Below are 27,500 nucleotides of genomic sequence, written 5' to 3'. Positions count from 1 at the left end.
CTCATCATGTCTTCAACTGCGACAAAACCCATGCAATTGCCTGCTCTGGGTCAGCCCTATACCTTGGGGATGCTCTATGATGCTCGCAAAGATACACTGATTCCAGGTAGAAATTGACGCACAGTCGTCCTTATTGGGGGGGATCAATTGTCGAGGTTCTTACATACAATATATATGTCTTTTCGTGCAGGTTTCACTCTGTGGGATAGAGACAGTCTCGATAGCCAGACCACTGAAACAACTCAAAAAAGCAGTTCCTTTAAGATAACAGCCTCTGACACCATTGAATCAAAGTCTTCTCTGATGGATATTGAAGCTTCTCTGAATATAAGTTGGTTAGGTGGATTGGTTGAAGTTTCAGGATCTGCCAAGTACCTGAATAATAAGAAGAAATTCAAGAACCAGAGCAGGGTATCTTTTCAGTATAAAGCTACCACCGTCTTTAAGCAGCTTTCTCTTCCTGCTCTTGGGCCACTAACCAGCCAACAACAGAAAGTGATTGAGAACAGCTCGGCAACACATTTGGTCACAGGTCTCCTTTATGGGGCAAATGCAGTCTTTGTGTTTGACAGTCAGAAGTTGGATGCCAGCAGTGTTGAAGACATCCAGGGTAGCATGAAGGCTGTCATCAAGAAGATTCCTACATTTGATATTGAAGGAAGTGCTCAAATAAAACTGACTGCTGAGGAGCAAAAGCTGACAAATAAGTTCAGCTGCACATTCTATGGAGACCTCATTCTTGAAAAAAACCCTTCCACCTTTGTCCAAGCTGTACAAACCTACAGTGAGCTTCCAACACTATTGGGAGATAAGGAAAATTATGCTCCTGTGACTGTCTGGCTGTATCCTCTGCACAGACTGTACGAGAGAGCTTCTGTGCTGGTCAAAGAGCTCAGCATCTCACTAGCAAGTCAAATTCAAAGAGCTATAGAAGATGAAAATGAAGTGTATATGAGATGCAACGACAGTTTGTATAGCAATGCAGCAAGAAATTTTCCCGCAATTCGCAAGAATATAAGCAGTTTCCAAAAACTTTGTTCTTATTACAAAGCTGCAGTCACACAGTACCTAGCCAGAAATCTCCCTTGCATCCGCAATGGCAAAGAAGATGAGAGCGCATTAGCAAAATTTTTAAATGATCGAGAAAATTCTCCATTCCGCCAACCACACCTAAACGGGTGGTTGGCGAACAAGGAACGAGACATCAATGTCATTGAGTCCTGTGTTAACATGATACTGAATGGCACAGACGCTCAAATAGTGCACAATAAATCAGAATTGGATAAAGTGATTCTTACTCCAGGTGTCACAGATGTTGTTTGCTTTGTTTTCACTGACTTGGAGACAAATGACCCCTGCCTTAATACCATGGCCAAGTACCTGGAGGAATTCCAGCCTGGAGGAATTGATGACAAACACATTGTGTTCACGACTGACGTCATCATCAAAATGAGAGAAAAAGCCCAAGAGTTCATTCAATATGGCAAACTTTTGAGAAATAGCAAAAGTGTCAAGTTTCTTATCACTGCTATGACAAATAACAAATACAAGGGAGCTTCCATCTACCATTACAAAGATTTGAGCCTACGCACTGACAACTTCACAAAGCCATCTGTCCCATCAGTAGAGACGATCACAGAGAGAAAGGACCTCATCTGGTGTAAGTTCCTTTTTTGTGCCGCTATTCACACTTCCAAATTATGAAATGAAACCAATTGTAAGATGTTTATTTTTGTCTATCCACTAGATGCTACTGATCTCACGCTGGATGAAAAGACTGTCAACAAACATCTGACTCTGTCACAAGAGAACAAGAAAGTGACCTTCGGCACTGTCAAGCCATATTCTAATAACTCAGAAAGGTTTATTGATTTCGAGCAAGTTCTATGCAAAGAGCCGCTAACTGGTCGTCATTATTGGGAGGTTGAGTTTAGGGGTGAGGTTGATTTTGTTGTTGCATACGCGTCAACTCCGAGGAGCACTTCAGAGGTTGGATGGAATAAGCACAGCTTCGCAGATTCCAAAACTTCCTGGGGAATATACGCTGGAAATTCCTATCTATTAGAAATGTCATTCATATATTTCATTCCATATGTGTCCTGGCAAGCTTATGCTCCAGGCGTGCAAAAGCTTGGAATTTATCTGGACTGTCCTGGGGGTACTTTGTCCTTCTACGCTGTCTCTGGAGAAACGCTGAAATACTACCGGACTATCTCACAGCAGTTTGATAACACACTCTACGCAGGATTTAAACTTACGGAACAAGCGAGTTATGCTTGCCTGTTGATTTAGCACAGGAAAGCCATTTTCCTCGATTGTACTTCGGCAACGATATTTGCTCCGTTAGGTTGAAACAGCTTTTTAAGCAGTCAGCACCGCTTTTTAATTTGTATAACCACCTTCGCGACTTAAGCTTCACAATAAGGCCTCGCATAGCAATGATTTATCAAAGAATTGCGGACATGTTTAGAATTACCAATCCTTGTTAGAACGCTGTACTTCTAGTACTTTTTAATTAAGCATAGTGAACTGATCCCCAGGCATATACATCTGCCACAAACATGACACAGGTCTGTGTTTTTGTTTTTTTTTGTCTGTAGTCTCCTCAGTGTTCTCTCCTGACGCACAATCAGAATGGCTTTACTGTCATTGTAAACATGCCACAATGAAATTGGAGTTGACGTATATGCAACAGCCAACAGACTTATTTTCCTGCAGCAGCACAGTTTTTGATTAGGCTAAACACAATACAAATTTAAAGTAACTCCTCCATGGAAAGGTAACAAGTTATCTTTGTTTATCATCCAACAGTCTTTGTAATAATCTTTGTTTCTCATCCAATAATTAGAATCAATCCTGTTATTTTGCTAAATAGTATTTCCCAAATGTGTAATTGATTAATATGCATAAGTGTATCCATGTAGACAGCTTTGAGCATGTGTTCTCACTAATTAGCAGCTGAATCAACAAAGATGCAACGCTTCACTTGATGAGCTATGAGCTTTTCACTGACCGTAGCAAGCGCCACTGTGTGTTCTATACGATGTAACTGTAGACTTTTGTTGTCTCTCTCTACATTTGTGTAGTCACATGGACAATAAAAATGCTTTATGCACTATTCTGTTGTTCCTCATTCTGTCTCCCTTGTGATTATAGTTGAAGACAGCAACCCTCATATACACACATATATATATATATATATATATATATATATATATATATATATATATACTAGGCCTGGGACGGTTTTTGAAAACCGTTAAAGCCGATCGGTTCAACAGTTTCGGTTCGGCCCGTCTGCTGCAACACACTAAAAGCCGGGGAGAGCGTTTCGTGGGAACCAGGACAAAATGGTGAAAAAGAAACAAAGTACTGTGAGTCTATTTACTTGCTGTTGAATTGTACCGAGTTACCAGCAATGTTTGTGTTGCGTCGCAAAAGAGCTCGACAGTTTTTGTTTTATTGAACCGAGTCTTTATTGACAGCGGACAACGACAAGCTCTCTTCTTTTCCTTCTCCTACCCTTCCCCTTTTTGTCTCGACCTGAGTCTGTTAAAAAGGCACTGTCCAAGCCTCTGATTGGTTAAAACAGTAACTGGTTGGGTGGGGCCAGAGCTGCACAGGTGCAGGTAATTGTGGTCAATAGTGTCAATTGTCCAGGTTGGAAGTCTGTTTAAACAATACACAGCAAACCAAAACAAACACAGCAAACATGCAAAGGAAAAAAGATAAAAATCACACAACTCCTACATTTAAATATAAAATACTTCCACCTTATGACAAACACACACTGCTCGCCGCGCGTCATGCATGGCAGAAGTGAAAAACACAACAACTGCGGAGACAGGATCGGCCGGTGTACAACAACACCACCAGTGCGGTGAACAGGGGGAGAGGAGAAGCTCGCCACCAAGTAGAAGTGAGTAACTACAGAGTAGATTTGATGAATGACAGCTCGACGATCAAAACACGCTCGCTGGTGCAGTGTATACACGTGCTGGCCAATATATGTATTGTTGTACATACACATTTATATTTTCCTGTGTTCTATAAAATAAGGAAATCTTATTGAATGTTATTTTTTTAAGACTATAATAGAATAGTAATAATAATAATAATAGATTTTATTTATAACCCATTTTACATTTATAAAATAAATCTCAACATGCATAGTACAGGCAACAATAAAAGCAATGGAAGCACACAGTAAATAAAACGGTCAATTACAAATCAGAGTAAAAACATGAAAAATAAATAAAAATCCACCAGGAAAAGCTTTGTTAAACCTGTGCAGCTAAGGCACTTATAAGTGAAGAAAAACCTCACAGTACACCAACAAACAAAAATAAAAAGTTTGCATGCTAAAATAATTATCTGAACTCTGTTTAGTCACAAATATACCTCGTGTGAAATCTGGCCTTATATAGTTGAACACAAAGCTGCATATATTTGCAGGTAACCATGTCTTTGTCAATTGTATGAATGGCAACAGAGGGACACACACAGGTTGCTTTTACCTTCAGTTATTTGTTATGCCTGCCACTATATGCCACTGGCATAAATTGAATAATAATTTACATGATAATACAATAATAATAGTAATAATAATAAATACATTAATTAATTAATTAGCTGTGAATAATATAAACTTTATTAACTCCATGAGATATTAGATTTTTTATTTTTTTTTAAAGTCACTGCATACCGAACTGAACCGAAAACCATCAGCACAAAACCGAACCGAGGATTTAATCTCTTATACCATATTTCTATAATTTAGTCATTAATATAGAATGGTCTATCGTGTCAAATGCTTTCTTTAGATCCATAAAAGTCCCAACAGTAAATTTTTCATTATCTATGTTAGTAGATATTGCTTCTCCGAGTTCCATGACTGCAATTGAGATGGTCCGTTTTTCTCTAAACCTATATTGATTTTCACTTAAGAGCTTATATTTCTCAATAAAGTTGTCAAGTCGGTGTAAAAACAATTTTTCTAGAATTTTTGATTTCTGTGGCAGTAGTGATATTGGTCTATCATTAGTGAATGTATGTCTTTCTCCACTTTTGTAAATAGGAATGACTTTTGCTATTTTCATTTTTGATGGAAATATACCAGTTTCGAATGACAAATTGCATATACATGTGAAAGGTCCACAATATATTGTATAAAACTTTTTATTAGTGTCATATCAATATATTATATATGTTCCCAAAACAAAGGACATGAAGCACAGCAACCGATAAGAAGAGAGTTTGGTGAGGCTGGCTCACTATCTTCCACTCCCTGCCCTTGATTTCTCCTCCCTGCCATTGACTTGTCCTCATCTGCCCACACTCCAAACACCGACCATCCAGCTCTCCTGCTCCCGAACGATGCCTGCCAAACACCACCACGACCACCACCACCAGTTTCACTACCAGATGCACCCCTGCGCTGTTCATCGCCCCCAAGCGACGCCTGCCAGACAGCGCCACTACCGGATTCACTGCCGGATGCACCCCCGCGCTGTGCACCGCCCCCCAATGACCCGATGACTGACTCGCCATCGAGTCTCACCAATAGGTTGAGCAATCTGGTCAATCTCTCCAAACAGCTAAATAGAAGTCTCTCCGAGCAGCTGTCTACTGATTACAGGAGTTCTCCCACGCTCCTCCCAAGACGCCACATTCAGCTATCTATTAATCGTCTGACTCCACCAAGCCTCAGCAAACAGCTCCCCATGCACCTGCCGACCTCCATCTTTGGCTATGGAGAATCTCAACTACAGCTCGGTCTGATACGCTTTGGGTCCAGAATACATATACAATATAAAAAATGTGTGTTCCCAGGATAAGTCAGGACCCAAGGAAGCTTGTAGCATTCCTGTGATTACAAGAAATAGAAAGTTGGCAAAAGAAATGAGAAGAAATAAGTCAGAAGCTACAAACCTAGTCAGTATAGCTTGTCAACCTCTGGCTAAACTATGGCTAAATTATTATGACATATGATCTTGACTTATTTCTCCTCAGTGAAACATGGCTAACAGAAGGTTCCTGCAACACTGTTCTGAATGAGGCAACACCAACAAATTTTAGTTTCATGAACAAATGTCGTAATGGCAAAAAAAGGTGGTGGACTTGCTGCCATTTTTAAATCTCTATTTTCAGTGTAAAGAAATTTTATTGGGAGCCTTTAATTCATTTGAATATCTTAGTCTTTTGGTAAAAGGTGAGCCAAACATCGTCATTGTCATAATTTATAGACCTCCAAAACAAAAAGGCAGATTCATGGAGGAATTTGAAGAAATGCTGTCAGTAATTTGTACCGACTATGACTATCTGGTCTTAACTGGAGACTTTAACATTCATGTTGACAACAACTTGGATAAAAATACCAAAGAATTTTGTAATATACTTGATACTTTTGGTCTCTCACAACATGTAAAAGGTCCAAACCACAAACAAGGTCACATTCTTGATCTCGTCATCTCTAAAGGTGTTGACATTTTATCTGTTGAGGTGAAAGATCTGGCTATTTCAGATCATTCCTGTGTGTTTTTTGAATTACAAACAATCCCAGAAGTTCAAACAACTACTGTCTCGATTAAAAAAAGGTACATAAATGAGAATTCAATCAATATGTTTATGGAATTAATGGCTGCATCACCAACTGTAAATGCAGAGACCGTTGATGAACTTCTGGATGAATTCACCTCAAAAATCTTAAATGTTTTGGATGCTGTTGCTCCTATTAAAACTAAGACCATTTCATCCCGAACTAAAACACCTTGGAGGTGTACTACCAACATAATGACTTTGAAATCTAAATGCAGAAAAGCAGAGCGAAAGTGGAGAAAAACTAAACTCCAAGTTCATTTTGACCTGTACAGACAATGTCTTTGTCATTTTAACCAAGAGTTAGTAACAGCTAGACAACAACACTTTTCTGAAATTATTAGTAAGAACTAATTAATTAATTAATAATTATTTATTTTTATTATTATTGTTATTATTATTATTATTATTGTTATTAGTATTAATTATACTAATTATTAATTAGTAGTAATTAATGATACCTTTGGGTCAAATGCTTCAGAACGCAGATGTTGACTATCATAGTTATGCAGATGACACACAACTGTATTTATCAATGTCCCCAAATGACAGCAGTTCTTTTAACGTATTGTGTCATTCTTCAGAGCAAATTAACAACTGGATGAACCAAAATTTTCTTCAGCTAAACGAAAACAAAACCGAGCTCATTGTTTTCAGCAATAAAGAAAAGAGAATTTAGAAACTAAAGACCAAGTTTGAAATCTTGGGGTACTAATCAGACCGGACCTTCAGCAATCATATTAAATTCATCACTAAAATAGCCTTTTACCAGCTGAAAAACATATCCAGACTGAAGGACTGCATGCTTCAAGCAGACCAAGAGAAGCTTATCCATGCTTTTATCTCCAGCAGAATAGATTACTGTCACGGTCTTCTGACTGGACTCTCTCAAAAGAACATGAGACAATTGCAGCTCATTCAGAACGCTGCAGCTCGAGTTCTGACCAAAACAAAGAGATCAGAACATATTACTCCAGTACTTAAGGATTTACACTGGCTCCCAGTCAGCTGTAGAATCGATTTTAAAGTTCTGCTACTCGTCTATAAATCGCTAAATAGTTTGGGACCTGAATATATCCAAGAAATGCTGATTGAGTACAAACCCAGCAGGGCTCTGAGATCTACAGACTTGGGCCAACTAGTGGAACCCAGAGTTCGAAGCAAACATGGTGAAGCTGCATTTAGCTATTATGCTGCACACAGATGGAATAGGCGACCAACAGAAGTGAAGTCAGCCCCGAGTGTAAATGCTTTCAAATCCAGGTTAAAAACTTTGCTTTTTTCTTATACCTTTGATTAGGGACTTTTAAACAGATTTAATGAATGAATGAATGAATTAATTAATTAATGTATTTATGTATTTATTTATTTTATTATTAATTATTATTTTAAACTTCCTTATGTTAAATGTTTTAAAGTTTGTTGAATGTTTTAAGTAGGGCTGTCAAAGCTAAAGCGTTAATAGATTAATTAATCACAGAAAAGTGTCGCATTAATGACGTATTAACGCAGATTAATCGCACTATTTTTTTGGACCGCACTTGAGCCTTGAACGTAACCGCGGATGGTTACATTGAAGGCTGCGCAGGTCAGTGATTCGGTCAATGCACGGCATTTCCTACGCCTGTTGTTCCAAAATGAGCGGGGTGACTCCAGTTGGTGTTATGGTGGTAATTCATTGCATGCGCTAACATTGAGCGCCCTCTTGTGACCTGGGGAAGCAACTGTGAAGAGTGAAAATAAATGGCCGCGAGCACATTGCCACAGAGCCGTCTCAGTCGTGTGTATTAACAGCCCGCACATACAGCTACCAACACAGTTGGTGTGCTCGGTGGTAAATTTCGCTTTAAAAAAACACCCCGTCGGGACTTTAGATAAAATAAAAGTAATTTGCGTTTAATTAATTAATAATTGCCGAATTTCACCCAATTGATATGATGCTTTTACGTTTTGAGCAATACAAGCATGCATGCAATTGCTTACATGCATTTAATCAATGTTTGCAAATGACATTCACATAATAAAATGCGTTAATGTCAAAATATTATGGTATTTTTAATTTATTTTATATTACGCGAATACGCAAGTAATTTAGCTGATTAATCGTGATAAATCAAAATTAAAAAGTGTGATTAATCAGATTAAAAATTTTAATCGTTTGACAGCACGAGTTTTAAGATTGTTATTGTATATTCTTTTTAGTAAATTTTGTAACCTATTTTCATTTATTTTTCTTCCTCTGAATGTTTACTGTTTCTTGATGCTTATGTGTTGTCTTTCCTTGTGTAAAGCACATGGAGTTGCGTTGTGTATGAAATGTGCTATACAAATAAACTTGCCTTGCCTTGCCTATTAAAAAAGTCAGTAGACTTTATTTTGCAATCTTTTCACAACATTTAATACTTGTATGCAGACCCGTCACCAGAAAGACATTGTAGGGGGGCATTACCTTTTTTTTTTTTTATGGGGCACACTTCATCAACCTAAATCTAATGTTCATCAGGTTGAACAGCGGCATTGTGACACCTGCAAAAGTGCTCAGAAATATTTTTTGTCACTTAAAAGTGGCAGTTCATTCTGAAATCTAAACGACAAACTGAAAAAAATGTGTAGTTCATTTTGCATTTATTCAACTCAAAAGTTCATTTGAAACAAATCCACTCGTCACTTCTGTAAACAACTATGTCCGAATGAATGACTCTGTGACCCAGCCACTTCTATCTGGAATTGGCGAGCAGTTGCCTTCATTTGCGTGTTGGATTAGGGCTGTACGATATGGACAAAATTTCTGCTAAGGGTGTAGAGCTGGTCCACTGTTCCACGGCCGGGACGAAAACCACACTGCTCCTCCTGAATCCGAGGTTCGACTTCCTGACTGACTCTCCTCTCCAACACCCCTGAATAGACCTTACCAGGGAGGCTGAGGAGTGTGATCCCTCTGTAGTTGGAACACACCCTCCGGTCCCCGTTCTTAAAAAAGGGGGACCACCATCCCGGTCTGCCAATCCAGGGGCACTGTCCCCGATGTCCACGCATTGTTGTAGAGGCGTGTCAACCACGACAGCCCGCAACATCCAGAGCCTTTAGGAACTCCGGGCGGATCTCATCCATCCCCGGGTCCCTGCCACCGAGGAGCTTTCCAACCACATCAGTGACTTGGACCCCAGAGATAGGAGAGTCTACTTCAGAATCCCCAGACGTGTCTGTGGAATTGAGGAGATCTTCGAAGTATTCTCTCCAACGACACACGACGTCACGAGTCGAGGTCAACAGCACCTCATCTCCACTATACACAGTGTTGATGGTGCACTGCTTTCCTCTCCTGAGACGCCGGATGGTGGACCAGAATTTCCTCAAAGCCGTCTGGAAGTCGTTTTCCATGGCCTCCATGGACCGAACTACTCCGAGTTTTTGCCTCAGCGACTGCGGAAGCTGCATTCCGCTTGGCCAGCCGGTACCCGTCAGCTGTCTCCGGAGTCCCACTCAATCGCAGGTGACGTTTTATTTTTTTATTTTCATGATACATAATTAGATAAGAATAATTAATTAGTACATTAACATGATGGAGTAGTACTAGATAGGTTATGGTGCTTCTCCTTTTGAACGTGTAAATTGATGAATTATTTTCTTTCTTCAATTTTTTTTAATTAAACTTCAACTTAGATTTTATTTTGTAATGTGTTTATATGTTCAATAAACCAACCAACAACTCTCTGGCCTGGAGATTCCTCTTTGGCCAAGTACTCTTCGCCGACAGAATCTGATTATCTCTGCCTCGTCAATATATTCAAGCAGATGTAATGCTACTGTTAAATTTTTTATAGGTCAGCTAAAGGTGACTTTTCTCTTAATCCCTCTGCTAAAAAGTGGTTGCTATGGAAATCTGACAGCGCTGTCAGCGGTGTAAGAATAATGACTCATAATTATTGTCATGTTTTTTAATACAATAAAGTGGCGGCATAGGAACAATATACATAAAGGCACATGAAAACATTGCTAATCTATGTCAACAGAGTGACAACAAATCAAGGCTTGAGAAGCTTCAAAATACACCTCTGGCTCTATTGTTAACAAATGGCACCCTTGTGTGGTCGACAGTAGGGATGTCACGATAAGGGCAATATCGTGATATTAAAACTGCCACAATATTGTCATTGTCGTCGTCATGTTCACAATATTTAAAAGGAACAGGTTGATTTCCATTTGTGCAGTTCTAGCACCCTCTCGTGGCTAGTTTATTAGTGCAATTTAATTTTCATTAGGGATGTTTTGGCCTTCTATGTTCAAAATCTATGCTAATTGGCAGATGAAGGGGAACCTAATTTGGTTGTGAAGCGATCAATGTGTGCTTGCATTAGCAAGTAAGTGCCTCAATATTGTTATTAGAGAACGTAAGGTGGTTTATATGCATTGCTGTTATGTAAAGCACCAAATTATTTTTTTTAGTATGAGCTCTTTTTTTTGTGATCTTTTTTTTAAATATCGCCAACTCCCCCACAATATCGTAATAATTATCGTATTGTGACCTTCATATCATGATAACATCGTATCGTGATGTTTGGATATCGTTACATCCCTCGTTGACAGATGGATAACATCCACAGGAAGAAAATACCAAGAACACGCTTTGGTGCGGTCTCGAATACAGTTCTTTCTGCAAATGTTAACAACCCACTGTCTTCGCTGGTCAGCATAAGAGAAAAAACAAGGCAGAGTTACACACATCAGTGATCGCTCGCTCCTCTTCTTCGATGCCTTGACAAATGCATGCAAACACACTCATTTACTCCAAAATGCTGACAACTGATCGAGGTTCTCTGAAGCAAAACCAACGGCGACGTTATGAGATTTTCCCGAAAATACGTCACAGCTCTCTGTGCATTAGAGTCCATAATAGTTTTGAGGCCTTCAGTGAAAATCTACAATATAAATAGAAATGCGAATAAAGACAACACAAAATTAATGAGAAGATCTGTCCAAACTTTTGGCTTGTAATGTATATATATTAATATAATTATGTTAATATAAATATTATACTATTAAATATACCATTGGCCATTGCTAGGTAAAATTCTTTTTTATTTCTAGTCCACTCAAGCAATAGTACAGTAAAATCATCAAGCAGTATTGGAGTCACATGGGAGAACTCAGTATGTCCTCTCAAGAGGATGAGAGCATATATATGCCCGATTCTGCAAGATATCCATGGCAATCTTCTTAATGCTGGCATCATTGTTCTCAGGAGAGTCTGAAAATTCAAATGAATTGAGAAAATAATTACAAATCATATGCATTCATTTACAGGCCAAGACAACATGGCACATGTTTCACTACTACCTAAACATTCCGAGTTATATAGTTAAAATACATACATACATATATGTATATATACTATGGCTTAATGATTATGGACAATATTCTAATTGTAATCCCCCCTCAAAAAAAAAAAATAACGATTGCGATATCATGTGTGATTATTTCTTTTCCAGGTCCTTTTCAATGGTTTGTTTTTTTGTTTTTGTTTTTTTGTTTTTGTTTTTTTTTTACCCAACAAAAAGTTAATAAACAATATCAGAGCTATTATATATGACAGGATCTTAAGATAAAGGCAAATGAAGCCTTTTAATATCTTTTTTTTTTACTAGTTACAATTTACCACTCAACTTACCCGTTTCATGTTGCATGAAACATGACATCTAATTCAGCAGCCATATTTAAAAATAAATAAAGTCACTTCAGTCACTAAACTCACACATGCTAAAGTGTAGGCAAAGTAAAATTATACCTGCTTATATGACGTAACGTCTCCGATTTGATTAAGTTGTGAATTGTATAGCAAATGATGTCAATATGAGCGGACTTCGTCCGGACTTTCAAGATCCGTGCTTAGCACCCTTGGATAGCAGAACGAGGTATGTGCATTTTATTTTTGTAGAAACGAGTGGAGACGTGTGCTACATAAGGGACAAACCATAGGGGCAGGTTTGCATGTTCATCCCCAAATATGACTTTAAAACATTCATTGATGTCGCTCTTCAAATCAGGATAAGGGGGTAAAAGCTAGAGCTCCAAAAATGGCCAGTGAAAAATCACTCCCAGCTTCTTTTGGAACAGGTGCACCTCCGTGAATCCATTCCTTCAGCCACTGCGTGATAGAACAAATATCTGACAGCATTTGCACCACTGGTATACTAGAGCTCTTATGCCCTTTCATAACACCCTGATAAAGGAAAATACGGCCCGATGAGCCACTTGGTCTCACTAGTTTTTTAACTACTGAGCCAGTTGCATCAAAACATACTGTTGGTTTCAATTTTTTGGATAATGTCTTGTACACATTCCAGTAGTGACAGAAAAACGTGTCCTGTCCAATGTCTTTAATGCTACCATTGTGAGGTGGCACTGTACTTCAGCAGCTGCAATGACAATGAATGCCATATTATTTTTCTCCTGTTTTTCCTTGTGCAGGATCGCCGAAGTCCATCAGTTTCTCTGCCTGTGATGCCCCCCATACATGTGGTTCCATCCTGCCCCCAACGAGTTCTTGAGCTATCTGCGCACGCAAATGATCAGACATGAAGCGCTTTGAGCTGCCAGTGTGCAGGTTCTTAATTTAAGAGTTGCGCATCATTGGACTATAGATTTCGGGCTCACTTTTTGTCACAATTAATGCTGAGAAGGCCGTGAGACTCCTTGGAGTATCCTCTGATTTCAATATAATTATTTGTGGCTAATGGAAAGACCTTGGCTCTTTTAAATGTGCAAGGAAGTTTAACTGCTTTCCAGATTTGCTCATTTATGATGTGGGTCCAGGTGCCAGGCTTCAGGCTTGTGTATTTTCTTTTTTTTGGGTTTGACAGTACTTATCTTTGTATATAGCCTTTTCTGGAATAAATTCTCTCCACTTGTCAAAAGGTACTTGAAGTTCAAAGGACCGTTCAGGGAAAAGGGGATCTGATTCTGAGCCTGTGTGAGCCTAAGTTTCAGGATCAGTTTCAGCCTCAAACCCCAAAGCTGACCAGACATGTCTGTCTTAACAAAAGTGTGCATAGCTTTTGCAGACATCTTTTTTCCCCAACTCCTCACTCAGATCCATTCACACAGTGTCTTTTGGAGTAGCTATGTTGCCATTTTGGAGTATGGCCTCTTTTGATGAGCAGAGAACAGCAAAAATTGAGTCTTTGTCTACTGCTGATTCTTTGGACATCTAGTTTAAGGATAAATAATTATAATTAGGATTCATTACTTGAATGACCTTGCCCTTGGCTGAAAAAAAATAAATCTTAATACACTCTCAGAGTTCCAGCCTTATCCTAAATGGTGGCATGTTGCCCCTAAAATTTGAGAAAGTACAACAATTTGAAGCTATGTGCAAACAGCATGGAAAATGAAGGAATGAATTGAATGAAGGGGTAACATAAATCTTTATTAAAATATTGTGGACTACAATGGGATGGCCTGCCCTATGCCATTAAACTCCAGGGCTGAAAATGAGTCCCACTGTATCTATGTATAACTTTTAAGACTTTCAACATTGTGTATATCTGTTGAACACCAGCACTATCCTAGTTACCATTTACAATCACAGGTTAAAATAGACGCATGTTAGACTAATTTAATTAGTGCATTTAATTCAATTGTTATTTTGAAGTGCTTTCACAGAAAAAAAACACCTCATGATTATTGTTAAGTTGTTGGTTTCTACCATCTAATACAAAGTGCATGCATTTTATTTTGTCAGTGTAAGTGTTTTTACAGAAATAATTCCAGTATTTGTGATTGTTGAGCAGCGGGATTTTTCTCATTTTTCTCTCAAGGCTTCGAGGAAATTCTGGTCCACCATCCGGCGTCTCAGGAGAGGACAGCAGTGCACCATTAACACTGTGTATAGTGGCGATGGGTTGCTGCTGACCTCGACTCGGGACGTCGTGAAGCGGTGGGGGGAATACTTCGAAGACCTCCTCAATTCCACCAACACGTCTCCTTTTGAGGAAGCAGAGTCTGGGGACTGGGTGGGCTCTCCTATCTCTGGGGTCGAAGTCACTGAGGTGGTTGGAAAGCTCCTCGGTGGCAGGGCCCCGGGGGTGGATGAGATCCGCCCGGAGTTCCTAAAGACTCTGGATGTTGTTGGGCTGTCGTGGTTGACACGCCTCTACAACATCGTGTGGACATCGGGGACAGTGCCTCTGGATTGGCAGACCGGGGTGGTGGTCCCCCTTTTTAAGAAGGGGGACCGGAGGGTGTGTTCCAACTACAGAGGGATCACACTCCTCAGCCTCCCTAGTAGGGTCTATTCAGGGGTGCTGGAGAGGAGGGTCCGTCGGGAGGTCGAATCTCGGATTCAGGAGGAGCAGTGTGGTTTTCGTCCTGGCCGTGGAACAGTGGACCAGCTCTACACCCTCCGCAGGATCCTCGAGGGTGCGTGGGAGTTCGCTCATCCAGTTCACATGTGTTTTGTGGATTTGGAGACCGTGTCCCTCGGGGAGTTCTGTGGGGGGTGCTTCGGGAGTACGGGGTGCCGGGCCCCTTGATACGGGCTGTTCGGTCCCTGTACGACCGTTGCCAGAGTTTGGTCCGCATTGCCAGTAAGTCAGATTCGTTTCCGGTGAGGGTTGGACTCCGCCAAGGTTGCCCTTTGTCACCGATTCTGTTCATAACTTTTATGGACAGAATTTCTAGGCGCAGCCAAGGCGTTGAGGGGTTCCGGTTTGGTGGCCTCAGCATTGCATCTCTGCTCTTTGCAGATGATGTGGTGCTGTTGGCTTCATCAAGTCGCGATCTCCAACTCTCACTGGAGCGGTTTGCAGCCCAGTGTGAAGCGGCTGGGATGAGGATCAGCACCTCCAAATCCGAGACCATGGTCCTCAGTCGGAAAAGGGTGGAGTGTCGTCTTCAGGTCGGGGATGAGATCCTGCCCCAAGTGGAGCAGTTCAAGTATCTTGGGGTCTTGTTCACGAGTGAAGGTAGGATGGAGCGGGAGATCGACAGGCGGATCGGTGCAGCGTCTGCAGTGATGCGGACTCTGTATCGGTCCGTCGTGGTGAAGAAAGAGCTGAGCCAAAAGGCAAAGCTCTCAATTTACCGGTCGATCTACGTTCCAACCCTCTCCTATGGTCACGAGCTGTGGGTCGTGACCGAATGAACAAGATCCCGGATACAAGCGGCCGAAATGAGTTTCCTCCGCAGGGTGTCCGGGCTCTCCCTTAGAGATAGGGTGAGAAGCTCGGTCATCCGGGAGGGACTCAGAGTCGAGCCGCTGCTCCTCCGCGTTGAGAGGAGCCAGCTGAGGTGGCTCGGGCATCTGGTTCGGATGCCTCCTGGACGCCTCCCTGGGGAGGTGTTCCGGGCATGTCCATCTGGCGGGAGGCCCCGGGGACGACCCAGGACACGCTGGAGAGACTATATCTCTCGGCTGGCCTGGGAACGCCTTGGGATCCCGCCGGAGGAGCTGGTTGAAGTGGCTGGGGAGAGGGAAGTCTGGGTTTCCCTCCTGAAGCTGCTGCCCCCGCGACCCGACCCCGGATAAGCGGAAGAAGATGGATGGATGGATGGATGGATGGATGGATGGATGGGATTTTTCTCATGTAATGTTCTACATGTATGGACTCAAGTTTTGTGGATTGATTTTACAATGGAGGTCAATGGAGCGTCGAGCCGCATGTCGGCGCTGTGGGCGTTTGGTGGTTTGCGAATGGTCAATTGCAATACCGGTGAAACCAAGGTTATTAATCCGTCAGAGTCTGATACCGGCCCATGCCTACATGGACATACAGATAACATTTGTTGGATTTACATACGTTTTTGCAGCTGAGTCATCCAATAATTGTTCTTGAAGTAAGCATCATTGCAGAAAGTGTTTGTGAGCAACACCTAGGGTAAAGAAGAGACAAGATCACACAAATATATGCACAGGCACGCGCACAAACGCACACTCGCACAACCCCCCAACCCACACACAAACACACACACACACACACACACACACACACACAAGAACGCACGCACACGCACACACAAGAACGCACGCACACGCATGTGCGTGCGTTCTTGACTTAGACTTGACTTTATTGATCCCTTTGGGATGGCTCCCTCTGGGAAATACATAGTGAGGACCAAAATACGTCTTTATCCAACAGAATGAGGACATTTTTGTGAAGTGAGGACATTTTAGCCGGTCCTCACTTTGCAAGACCTCTTTTTGAAGGTCAAGACTTGGTTTTAGAGTTTACGCCTTTCAGGGTATATATTGTCTGACTCCACATTACTTACAGTACTCGCACAATTTAATGTTAAAAATCAACTTTACCCCATTCATTTTCAATGGGACTGACACTGAATTTTTCCTAAGTGTGACAACACATCCAGTCCACAACACAGAGCGAATTTATTAATCTGACAGCGCGACTGTCATGAAAGAAAAAAAAATCGCAGCGTTTGAGCTCGGCATTATTGGGTGTCAGCGTTCACACGAATAAATGTCAGTGATGACCACTAGGGGTGGGTGATATGGCCTAAAAATAATATCACAATATTTCAAAGAAATTTGCGGTGACGATATTTGTTAATAATTATTGAACAATAGATTTGTGATTGGTGGTTATCACTTTTATTACAGCACAATATATAACCCACCTTTTTTACCACAATTGACATGTAAACAAAGTGCAAATATAGCAACTGTAATGGAATGAAATGTAAATTAACACTCGTGTTGTGTTTCTCCTCCCCCCGCGATTGTTTAGGCAGTGGTTATTTTGCCGTAACTGGCAACCCTCCAGTGAGCGTAATTTTGGCGTGAATGTCTCTGATTGGTCAATCCGAGGAGCGAGAACATGCCATGATTGCTTGTAGACATTACTAGCGAGTATGAATAACACAAATGTGCACTTTTAGGGTGCTGTGCGATAGCAACGTGCACGCCTTCTCGTTGAGAACACATTAGCTTAGCGTCTGGTTAGCATCACAAAGTCACATCAACTCGGCGGCGACTTACCAGTCACGGTAAAATAACCACTGCGGGTTGTTTATCTTGGTCAAAAAATACGCGACCGCTTCAGTATTATCCAACCACCGTTTGCATTTTTATTTTTCCATAAGGAGTGCATCTGATCAAGAACTTGTGCTCACAGCCACATGCTCTGGCATTGTTTTTATGAAACAGCAAACGACGCGTGTACGTCCAAATTGACAACATGACGTCTGATGTTATGGATTACGTCACCACGTCTATTTCACAATATTTCAAATTCTTAGCCAAAAAAAATTCACCGGTAATATTGTAGATTGGTACGATATGGAACACCCCTAATGACCACTCGGCCTGGGTATTGCCGCCAACTTCACGATACGATACGTATCACGATGCGATACGTATCGTGATACATATGTATCCCAATACTTGATCGTCAAGGCGATACGTATCCCGATATATTACATTAATTTTCTTGCATTTTATAATAACAGTCATATGTTAAAGGATATAACAAAAATATTTTTGTTAGCAGCTCTTCTGGTTTACCACCAAGCAGCATGCCTGGTCTAAATGTGCACGCACTGCAGAGCAAGGATCAGCTTTCACAGACACACCGGGAACATTTATTAATAGGCATAAGCCGATATGAGCAAAAATATCAAAAGTATTGAAATTATAGCTCTAAAATGTGCTTATTTGAAATATTTGGGGAAATAAAAACAGCATTTTTTTCATGTAACATTCTATTTTGTTTTTCAACAAAATATAGGAAAATTGGTACATTAAGACACGTGCCATGTTAAGTTTATAAGTAAATAAATGTTGATATTCTTCCTTGCTTTCATTTTTCTTAGCAAGACACAGTGTTCAATCACTGGTGAGCTATTTTTGCATTAATTGAAGGCAAATAACTTCAAAGACGCTGCTGGTTTTTACTTTTTTAGGTACAATGCAAGCTGCAAAGGCAAACGTTAACTGCCTATTTAAAGTTAACGAGCAATATTGATTCTGACGCCTGCGTATCGATACATGTATTGTCATGAGGCCCGCAACGATATATTGCCATAACGATTTTTTTGAGCACACCCCTAATGACCACACTGTATCATGTTATTTGATAATGATTTTAGAAACCTTAACTAGATTTAGTTATTAAATACAACAATAATAAATCAACATAAATCATAATTTATGTATGGGCCTCTAGCCACTTTTTACAAGAAAAGCTGGCACCAAGGTTAAAAAGGTTAAGAACCCCTGGTATAATAGACAAAATAATGTACATGATCAAGATTCACTTGCTCAATTCTTGCTAAGGTGTAGTGGATTTGTCTTTTATCCAAGTTTGGACATACAGTATCACACATACCTCATGGTCATGATTCCGAAGGCCAAGGCTGATGGAACGGCTACTTCTAGACAGGACAGCTGTCATTGCATACAGATTGATCAGCACATCTGCTACTTTCTTCAAAACAAGCTGTTCATCCACGATAGTCTAATGCCATAAAAAAAAAAAGGACAATACCTTATTAAGGGTTTCAGTTTGCTGCAAATATAAAAGAGAATTTACATTTGAAGCAGTTGTTACAGTTGGTTCAGCAGTATTTAGACATTTTTTTACCTTCTGTTTTTGAATTATTTTGCCTTCACACAGTACTACAACAGATTTGAAATTAACTATTTAAATTCCAAGCATTTTCTGAAAAGTTAACCCCTAGAATCCCACCGATTTCAAACATTTTCAAGGCTGACTCGAACATTGTGTGTTATGACTCAACATGTTGGGTACCATTTGAAAGATTGGGTTCTTGAAGAATAATAGTGCATTTTTAGCTGGTCAAGATGTTAATGCCCCCCCTAAGTCTTTTCGTTCATCCATGAGGTCAGTGGGGTGGGAGAAAAATGAGCACCAAACAACAACCTCTGGTGCTCATTTGAAAACCACACAAAAATTGTTATGCACTCCTGCTAATATTCTCATTTGAATGAGAGATGGGGGTGGGATTAAATAAATTTTCTTCTTCCCACTCCCCTTCAGGCAGAATTGGACTTTTGTTACTAATTTGCATTTTTGTTGGAATATGATACTTACTGTGTTACTTTTACTGTTGCCTGAAACAAAAATGAAATGTATTATATTTGTATTGAGACATATTTATTTATATTCAGCCTTTGTTGCCCCTGTCCAAACATTTTTCATCTTTTTTTCTGAATAACATTATTTGGTATGGTTCTCTATTAAGAATTGAGGTTGTGGATAAAAACAGCGGAGCTCATGCACGCACTCACATGCATGTCACTGAGTATTTTTTTTAGGATGAGAAATTGTCTTTACACACACTGAAACTACAACATATAAGCCATAACTCAAAACAACAACTTATAAACACCCATCAACAAACAGCAACATGAATGGCTTTTGTGAAACAAAAAGAATAGATTTTAAGTGTTACCTTTCCAAATCTGTACAAAAGACTCTCCACAGTTGATCCAAAAAGATGAACATTCTGTTCAAACTTCTGTGCACTTCCCTGGAACAAGAAACTGCAGAATTAAAAGCAAAAACACATCCTTACAATTTCTTGATTATGAAAAAGCTCCTACAGTTAAACTTGGATGAAGCACTCCATTCTTTCCCGAAAGTCCACAGTCAGTTCCACCTCCAAATGAATTCCTGAGCTTTTTTCCAATCATTCCCAAAGCTAGGCCGATATTTCCTTTCTTCATCTCCCTGAAAGTATAAAAAACTTCAGGTATAGAATAAAGCAGGGCAAATACATACCAACGATCAGACCAATCCTGAGCTTTTCTCTCCCTTACGATCAAAATGAGCTGATTTTCATTATGGGTATTATGAGTGTCACAGCTAACCCGTGTTTGCAACAGAATCTGAAACTTCAGGCACATTTCACCAAAAAAAAAAAAAAAAAAAAAAAAACGAGGTGAACCTCCCTTTTGCTTTCATGGCACCACGGCAGCGATAAAGCAGCATTTATAAAGGAAGCATGTTGTGGCTGATGCCTAATAGCATTTCTGGCATAGTGTTGTCATGTCTGGAAGCTAGCATTAGCACCATGTGTCACGTTAAGTTCTGTTTGATACACTAACATATTTGTAAGGTGTTTTACCAAGTTACGGTTCATTCACAACATCGCTCCAAGCCGACGCGGCAAACTGATGCGAGAGAGTATTACAAGCAAGCCGTTCTGAAGAAGGATGAAAAGAGATATTGTGTCGGTTTCTGTTCTAAAACGTAAATATATTGCCCCTGAGTCGCATAAAACAACTCTGAATTAGCCCCGGGGCCCGCTCAAACGTTGGGGGGGAAAAACATGAAGGATGACACGGCAGACAAACTGTTTAACCAGTCCAAGACGCGAACCCTTGTCAAATTTTAGTGGTTTGGCAACGTTCCCTGGCTTTGACACGACGAGGAATACACAAAATTTTCTAAATTCAAGTGTGTAAAATAAGATTAATCAGACACACTTTCATAAGCGTTAAGTCAGCCAGGATCGCGGAGGGAGGAGCACAAAGGTAGAACATCACAGATACGTGGTCGTGAACTGTTTTTGAACCCGTTTTATTGTATTTTCGTGTTTCAAGTGCACATATTTCTAGGGCTGGGTATTGCCGCCAACCTCACGATACGATACGTATCACGATACAGGGGCCTTGATACGATACGTATTGCGATACATATGTATCCAACATAAGACATATTTTATTTCGGTTTTTTAAACAAAATATAGGAAAATTGGTACACTGAGACACATGTGCCATGTTAAGTTTATAAGTAAAGAAATGTTGATAATCTTCCTCTGCTTTAATTTTTCTTAGCAAGACACAGTGTCCAATCTCTGGTGAGCTATTTTTGCATTAATTGAAGGCAATTAACTTCAAAGACGCTGCTGGTTTTTATTTTTTAGGTACAATGCAAGCTGCAAAGGCAAACGTTAACTGCCTATTTAAAGTTAAAAAGCAATATCAACACTGACGCCTGCGTATCGATACATGTACAGTATTGTAATGAGGCCCGCAACGATATATTGCCGTATCGATTTATTGAGCACACCCCTACATATTTCCCCATATAAACTCAGCACTGATTTATGTAACGTAATTGTCATTGTTTGATATCTTCATGGTATGACAGTTTGCAACTGCAGTTAAATGTAATGCAGTAACCATGACAAAACTTTACTGTTATTTTATGTATTATAATAAAATTGCATGAGGAAAATAGAGTAACTACCTGTATATAGACAAAAAAAGAAATAAAAATGTCATTGTATCACCATTTGGACCAGCATCATAATCAAAATAACTGGCGCGAAGAGGATTTATTCCTAAAAAAAAACCTGGAAAAAAAAAAAAAAACTAGTATTTATTATTGTAGGCCACTGCAACTTTATGCACAATTTATACATCAACACTGTGCCTGAATGTAAATAAAAGTGTACTAAAGTGTTGGTTACCGTATTTTCCGCACTATAAAGGCGCACCTAAAAGCCTTCAATTTTTTCAAAAGCTGACCATGCGCCTTCTAATCCAGTGCGCCTTATATATGGATCAATATTGAGCCGCAACAGGTCTCGCTGTCAAACGCTATTCGGTGAGCCTGCACTATCGGTGACACGCATGCGCAGAAGATCCCGCCATCTTGGTTCGCTAGCTAATACTAATATTTTACCTCAGACAAAATAATAAAACAGCTGTTTATTCATTTTGGGAGTGAATGGAGTTGTCAGAAAGCTGGTTTGTAATCTATTAAAAAAGTTTGACTGACCTATCTGACTGTTTTGTTGACATTCCCTTTAGCGCAGCACCATCTAATGGATGCATAACGTAACCCCAGCCTCTACTGTAGCGCCTTATATATGAAAAAAAGTTTTAAAATATGTCATTCATTGAAGGTGCACCTTATAGTGCGGTGCGCCTTATATATGGAAAAAAGTTTGGAGATTTGTCGTACATTGAAGGTGCGCCTTATAATGATTTGCGCCTTATAGTGCGGAAAATACGGTACATTTGAATGTATTGAAAAATACTGAATGAAAATCACACTCAAATAAAAGTTAAAAAAATACCATTGCCTAATCATTAAAGAAGTCTAAAATAAGGCTAGTATCGGCACCAATACCTGTTATCGGTACTCGCCCATCCATACTGAGGAGTAGTATTTTTATTAGGCAGAAGCATGTCAAAACACTATTTTGAAAGACCGTTACTAACATTACATATGCAAAAACGTTTTGTGACAGCTAAGGCTGTTTGAAAGTGCTATATAATTAAAGATGACTTTACTTGATCACAGTTTTTCAATATAAAAGCAGTCGTTTGCAAATGTGCAAATTATGAGATTTAGATCATTTTAAATTAAACAAAATATTCAAAAAATTAATGGAGTATAAAAATAATTCTAAATTAATTTGGCAATTGACTACCGGTAGTTGTCAAGTACCGTAATCAAATAATTGTTGCACCGCTATACGGACTTGAGTTAAATCGTAATCCTACTGAATCAAACCAAACCGAATCGTTCAATTTTAAAATTGAACCTCACTTGTATTGGATCGCATCCCATGTATCGAAATGTGTATTGAATCGTCTTAATTGGAGAGATTTGAGATCCCCAAGAACAGAAGAGTGAAATATTATAAACAGTTCCATGGTATTAGTGCTACTCTGCAAAGTTGTTGGTCATCTCGGGACTTAGAAAACAGTCAGTACTGAAAAAAAAAAAAAAAAAAAAAAGTTTTTTAGAAAGTAACATTCCCAACTCTGTTTATTATACTCTGTAACTTTTGCACATTTGTTGTTGTGTCTGTGTTACCACACTTCTGATGATGTATAACTTAATGAATCTCTGTACTTATGTGTTTAGGAAATGCATATTGTTAAAGTTGCCTTTTTCACAATACACCAAATGCAAGCGTAATCAGTTGTCACGTTTCTACTTACTTTATTTTTCCTGTCATTATGTTGCCAGCATATTGCATTCCAGTCAGAGCAATGTACATTCTCAGAATTTCATTGGTGCCCTGAAAATCATCAGAAAATAACAAATCAACGATTACAAATTACTGTGGGGGGAAAAAAAACACAACAAAAACACACACTTTCTCCTCGCGAATGATGAATGAATAATGTGTTTGTCGCCACACTTTTTGTTAAACCCCGCACGTATGCACGGGCAAGTGAGCGGTGCATATGTGAACCTGATGAACTGGATGCCCAATCAACGGAGCAGATAGTGGTACTGGACTGATGCCTGTGATTGGCTGACAGGTGCCGTGCTTAATGACATTGCCATTTTAGCTGATCTAGGACCTGTAGAGTGCGGTTTGCTGTGTTAAGCGCTGATTGCGAAACTTGCCAGCAAGCTAAATCCTCGCAGTATTTGTTCATAAATAGTACGAGAATACATCTTTTATTGCTCCCGCTGATACATTCGCAGCCGACGTATTAAGATCGGCGTTTAGAGTGCAGGTGACATGAAGCTGTTACGAAACCAGGAAGTGCCTCTCTCTCTGCCTCTCTCTCTCTCATAACGTCACACCCAGCAACTCATTCTATTCGCTACGAGCAACTTCCTTGTCACTTGTCAACCTACGGGAGCACCTGAGGTCCAAAATGGCAAAGATGCCATTTGCTGCATTTCGTGTAAGAATTGAAAATTATTTTACGGGATTTTTGTACGGGACATAACAATTCAGCCCAAAATACGGGGCGTCCCGGCTAAAACGGGACAGTTGGCAACCGTAGGTATTAGGGATGTAACGATATCCAAACATCACGATGCGATATTATCACGATATGAAGGTCACGATACGATAATTATCACGATACTGTGGGGGCGTTGGCGATATCTAAAAACGATCACAATATTGTAAAAAAGAGAGGTCATACTTTTTTAGTAAAAAAAACAAAAACAAAAAAACAAAAAAACAATACTGTACTTTTGTACATAACAGCAATGCATATAAATAATCTACAATCTCTAATAACAATACTGAGGCACTTACTTGCTAATGCAAGCACACATTCATCGCTTCACAAGCAAATTAGGTTCCCTTTCGTCTGACAATTAGCATAGATTTTAAACATAGAAGGCCAAAACATCCCTAATGAAATTTAAATTGCACTAATAAACTAGCTACTAGAGGGTGCTAGAAGTGCGCAAATGGAAATCAACCTGACTTTTTTTTAACAAATGTGTTCCTTTTAAATATTGTGAACATGATGACGACGATATTGTGGCAGTTTTAATATCACGATATCATGATATTGCCCTTATCGTGACATCCCTAGTAGGTATACGGTAAAACGTCATTGGGAATTCCGTCTGAACTTGAGTCTTTTACCCTGTGAGTGGGCCTTCAAGCATTGTGATTGTGGAGGGAAAAGCGAGCGAGGCAAATTATGTCCGCCGCTGTCGACAACCAAGCAAAAAAAACAAAAAAAAACAATTCATGCTAATTTTGTATAGTTGTGTGTAGGGATATAACAATAAGCGCGATATTGTGATATCGTGACATTAAAACCGCCACAATATCGTCGTCATGTTCACGATATTTAAATGCAACACATGTGTTAAAAATGTCGGGTTGATGTCCATTTGTGCAGCTGTAGCACCCTCAGGTGGCTAGTTTTTTAGTTGCACTTTAATTTTCATAAAAAAAAAAAATAAAATAAAAAAAAAAACAATCATAAATAAATTATTAAAATGGGCTGGTTAGCACGTCCGCCTTCCAGTTCTGAGGACTCGGGTTTGAGTCCAGGCTCCGGCCTTCCTGGATGGAGTTTGCATGTTCTCCCCGTGCCCGTGTGGGTCTTCTCCGGGTACTCTGGTCTCCTCCCACATTCCAAAGACATGCATGGCAGGTTAATTGGGCGCTCTGAATTGCCCCTAGATGTGCTTGTGAGTGTGGAAGGTTGTTCGTCGTCTATGTGCCCTGCGATTGGCTGGCAACCAGTCCAGGGTTTACCCCGCCTACTGTCCAAAGCCAGCTGAGATAGGCTCCAGCACCTCCTGCGACCCTTGTGAGGAATAAGTAGTCAGGAAGATGGATGGATGGATGGAATTATTCAAAGAAATCAATGAAAATAAAACCAAAATCAAATTCATCATATGACACTAATTTCACCGATGTGACCACTGTATACCTACTCCCCCCCTCCGCCACCCCATGGACTGTGATTACTGATCTTGTGAAGTTTGTTAAAAGTTTTTGGGGTGTTTCAATATTGTAACCTCTTGCTGAGGAATAAGCATGTTAATGATGATGGATAAATTACTTTATTTTGTAGGACGTTGTGTCCCGACTGTCAGTAATCAGTGCACTACATAAAAACAATTAGGCTACCTCAAAGATGGGAAGGATACGACAGTCCCTGACGTAACGCTCATATGGGTAGTTCTTCGTATAGCCCAGACCTCCAAGGACCTGAAGCGCTTCACTGACACAAATCCAGCCTCCCTCTGAGCTGAACACCTTTAGAGGGTAAACAGATTACATAATGAGAAATGTTTTGTTTTCATGTCAAATAAACAATGAAAAAAGAAGTTTTAAGTTTGAATGTATTGCATTTTGTAAATGTGAATGTATGTTTGTATTTTAAGACAAATGTCTCTAACCTTGACCACAGCAGCCTCTAAAGAACAATCAGGTAGCCCAGGTCTGTCCATCATTCCTGATGTCAGGTATGCCATGCTCTCCATCACAAAGGCATTAAGGGCCATGACTGCAAATTTCTCCTGGATTAAAATAAACAAAGCAAATACAAAACCATTACAAATCTGGTCAGATTGGGTGGTGATTCACATGTTGCGGACTATACCTGTATCATGCCAAATTCACTTAAGCGTTTGTTAAACTGCTTCCTAGTTGCAGCATATTCAGATGTCAATTCTAAAGGTAAAGATACAGATATATCATTACAATTTCTTTGAAACTTTATTGATCATTTAGTAATTACAGTGGTAACATGACTGTTGGCCATCTTATGAGTTTCTTGCATATTATGTCTTTATTGTACTACCCTCTGGTGGCCAATGAGAATGTTCAAGTTTTTAAGGCTCAAGACATCCATCCATCCATCGAACCGCTCATCTTTACGAGGGTCGTGAGCATGTTGATACCTTTTTAATTTAGCTTTTACTTGAGACCTATTTTATGTACTTATTTTAGTTATCTCAGGTTCTATTTTACTTTAAATTAAATATTATGTATTCTACTTTTACATTTCCAGGTCCGTTAGTTTTGAACATATAAGCATATGTATATGCATATTGTATTATGATTATTATGCTCTTATTATTATTATTATTCATTTAGTATTCTTCACATTTATAGATTCAGCTCTGTTTTGTCTTCTTAAAATTATTATAGTCTCGTAATTTTACACATGCAGTGTTTCCTCAGAGGTAGCGCAGGAGCTGGGGTGGGTTGTGGCCACAGCTTCGTCCCATGGGCTTCCCGACTGCTATGCACGCAGGTCCTTGCTGCACTGCTGTATCGAGGGCTCCATGTTGATGGCCTGCGGCCGCGGCTTTTGGCCCTCTCCCTGAGATTGCATTTTCGTCACCAGGTTGTAAGGATGGGTACCGAGGACGGTACTTTTTGGAGTATGGACCGATTTGGGATGGCACTTCCGAGCACCGATTCACGAAAAATCAAACGGTACCTTGTTTTGGTTCTGAAGCACGTCATTCTAAGGTGTGACAGTGCAGGAGTAGAAGAGTTGACAATTTTCCATGGAGCAGGTGAACGTACCATTGTACTTACACCAGCGTACTGACGTCACCCACTCATATTGGTTTTCACGTGCTAAAAAAAATACAATTCCTGGTTTGGAATTGAGCGAGATTTTTGAGGTGCACATGCCGAAGCACATGCCGAAAGATGGGCATCATCAGTCGATG

The 27,500-nt window shown here is 39.9% G+C and overlaps 2 protein-coding genes and 1 long non-coding RNA gene across 4 annotated transcripts in view; 1 reads left to right on the top strand and 2 right to left on the bottom strand.

Moving 5' to 3' along the window:
* LOC144024075 (neoverrucotoxin subunit alpha-like) overlaps positions 1-3,118 on the top strand; it is a 13,311-nt gene extending 10,193 nt beyond the window's left edge. For both annotated transcript variants that reach the window (XM_077530136.1, XM_077530137.1), the window contains 3 exons: positions 1-106; positions 191-1,660; positions 1,748-3,118. The exon at positions 1-106 is cut by the window's left edge and continues 3 nt beyond it. In XM_077530136.1, coding sequence (XP_077386262.1) covers positions 7-106; positions 191-1,660; positions 1,748-2,292 — 2,115 coding nt within the window. In that variant the 5' untranslated portion in view covers positions 1-6 and the 3' untranslated portion in view covers positions 2,293-3,118. The remainder of the gene's footprint in view (positions 107-190; positions 1,661-1,747) is intronic.
* Positions 1-3,124, bottom strand: part of LOC144024076 (uncharacterized) — a 19,793-nt gene extending 16,669 nt beyond the window's left edge. Inside the window, exon 1 of the long non-coding RNA XR_013284663.1 lies at positions 1-3,124. This exon is cut by the window's left edge and continues 1,566 nt beyond it. This is a non-coding gene — a long non-coding RNA (uncharacterized LOC144024076).
* Positions 3,125-11,659: 8,535 nt separating this feature from the next.
* acad9 (acyl-CoA dehydrogenase family, member 9) overlaps positions 11,660-27,500 on the bottom strand; it is a 26,768-nt gene continuing 10,927 nt past the window's right edge. Inside the window, exons 10-18 of the mRNA XM_077529513.1 lie at positions 26,417-26,487; positions 26,214-26,333; positions 25,942-26,070; positions 23,537-23,616; positions 20,177-20,303; positions 20,026-20,103; positions 18,939-19,067; positions 16,395-16,467; positions 11,660-11,845 (exon numbers count right to left, since the gene is read on the bottom strand). Coding sequence (XP_077385639.1) covers positions 11,745-11,845; positions 16,395-16,467; positions 18,939-19,067; positions 20,026-20,103; positions 20,177-20,303; positions 23,537-23,616; positions 25,942-26,070; positions 26,214-26,333; positions 26,417-26,487 — 908 coding nt within the window. The 3' untranslated portion in view covers positions 11,660-11,744. The remainder of the gene's footprint in view (positions 11,846-16,394; positions 16,468-18,938; positions 19,068-20,025; positions 20,104-20,176; positions 20,304-23,536; positions 23,617-25,941; positions 26,071-26,213; positions 26,334-26,416; positions 26,488-27,500) is intronic.

The sequence above is a fragment of the Festucalex cinctus genome, chromosome 8 (assembly GCF_051991245.1).
Source record: "Festucalex cinctus isolate MCC-2025b chromosome 8, RoL_Fcin_1.0, whole genome shotgun sequence".
Lineage (NCBI taxonomy): Eukaryota > Metazoa > Chordata > Actinopteri > Syngnathiformes > Syngnathidae > Festucalex > Festucalex cinctus.
This window is presented reverse-complemented; position numbering and strand designations above follow the sequence as displayed.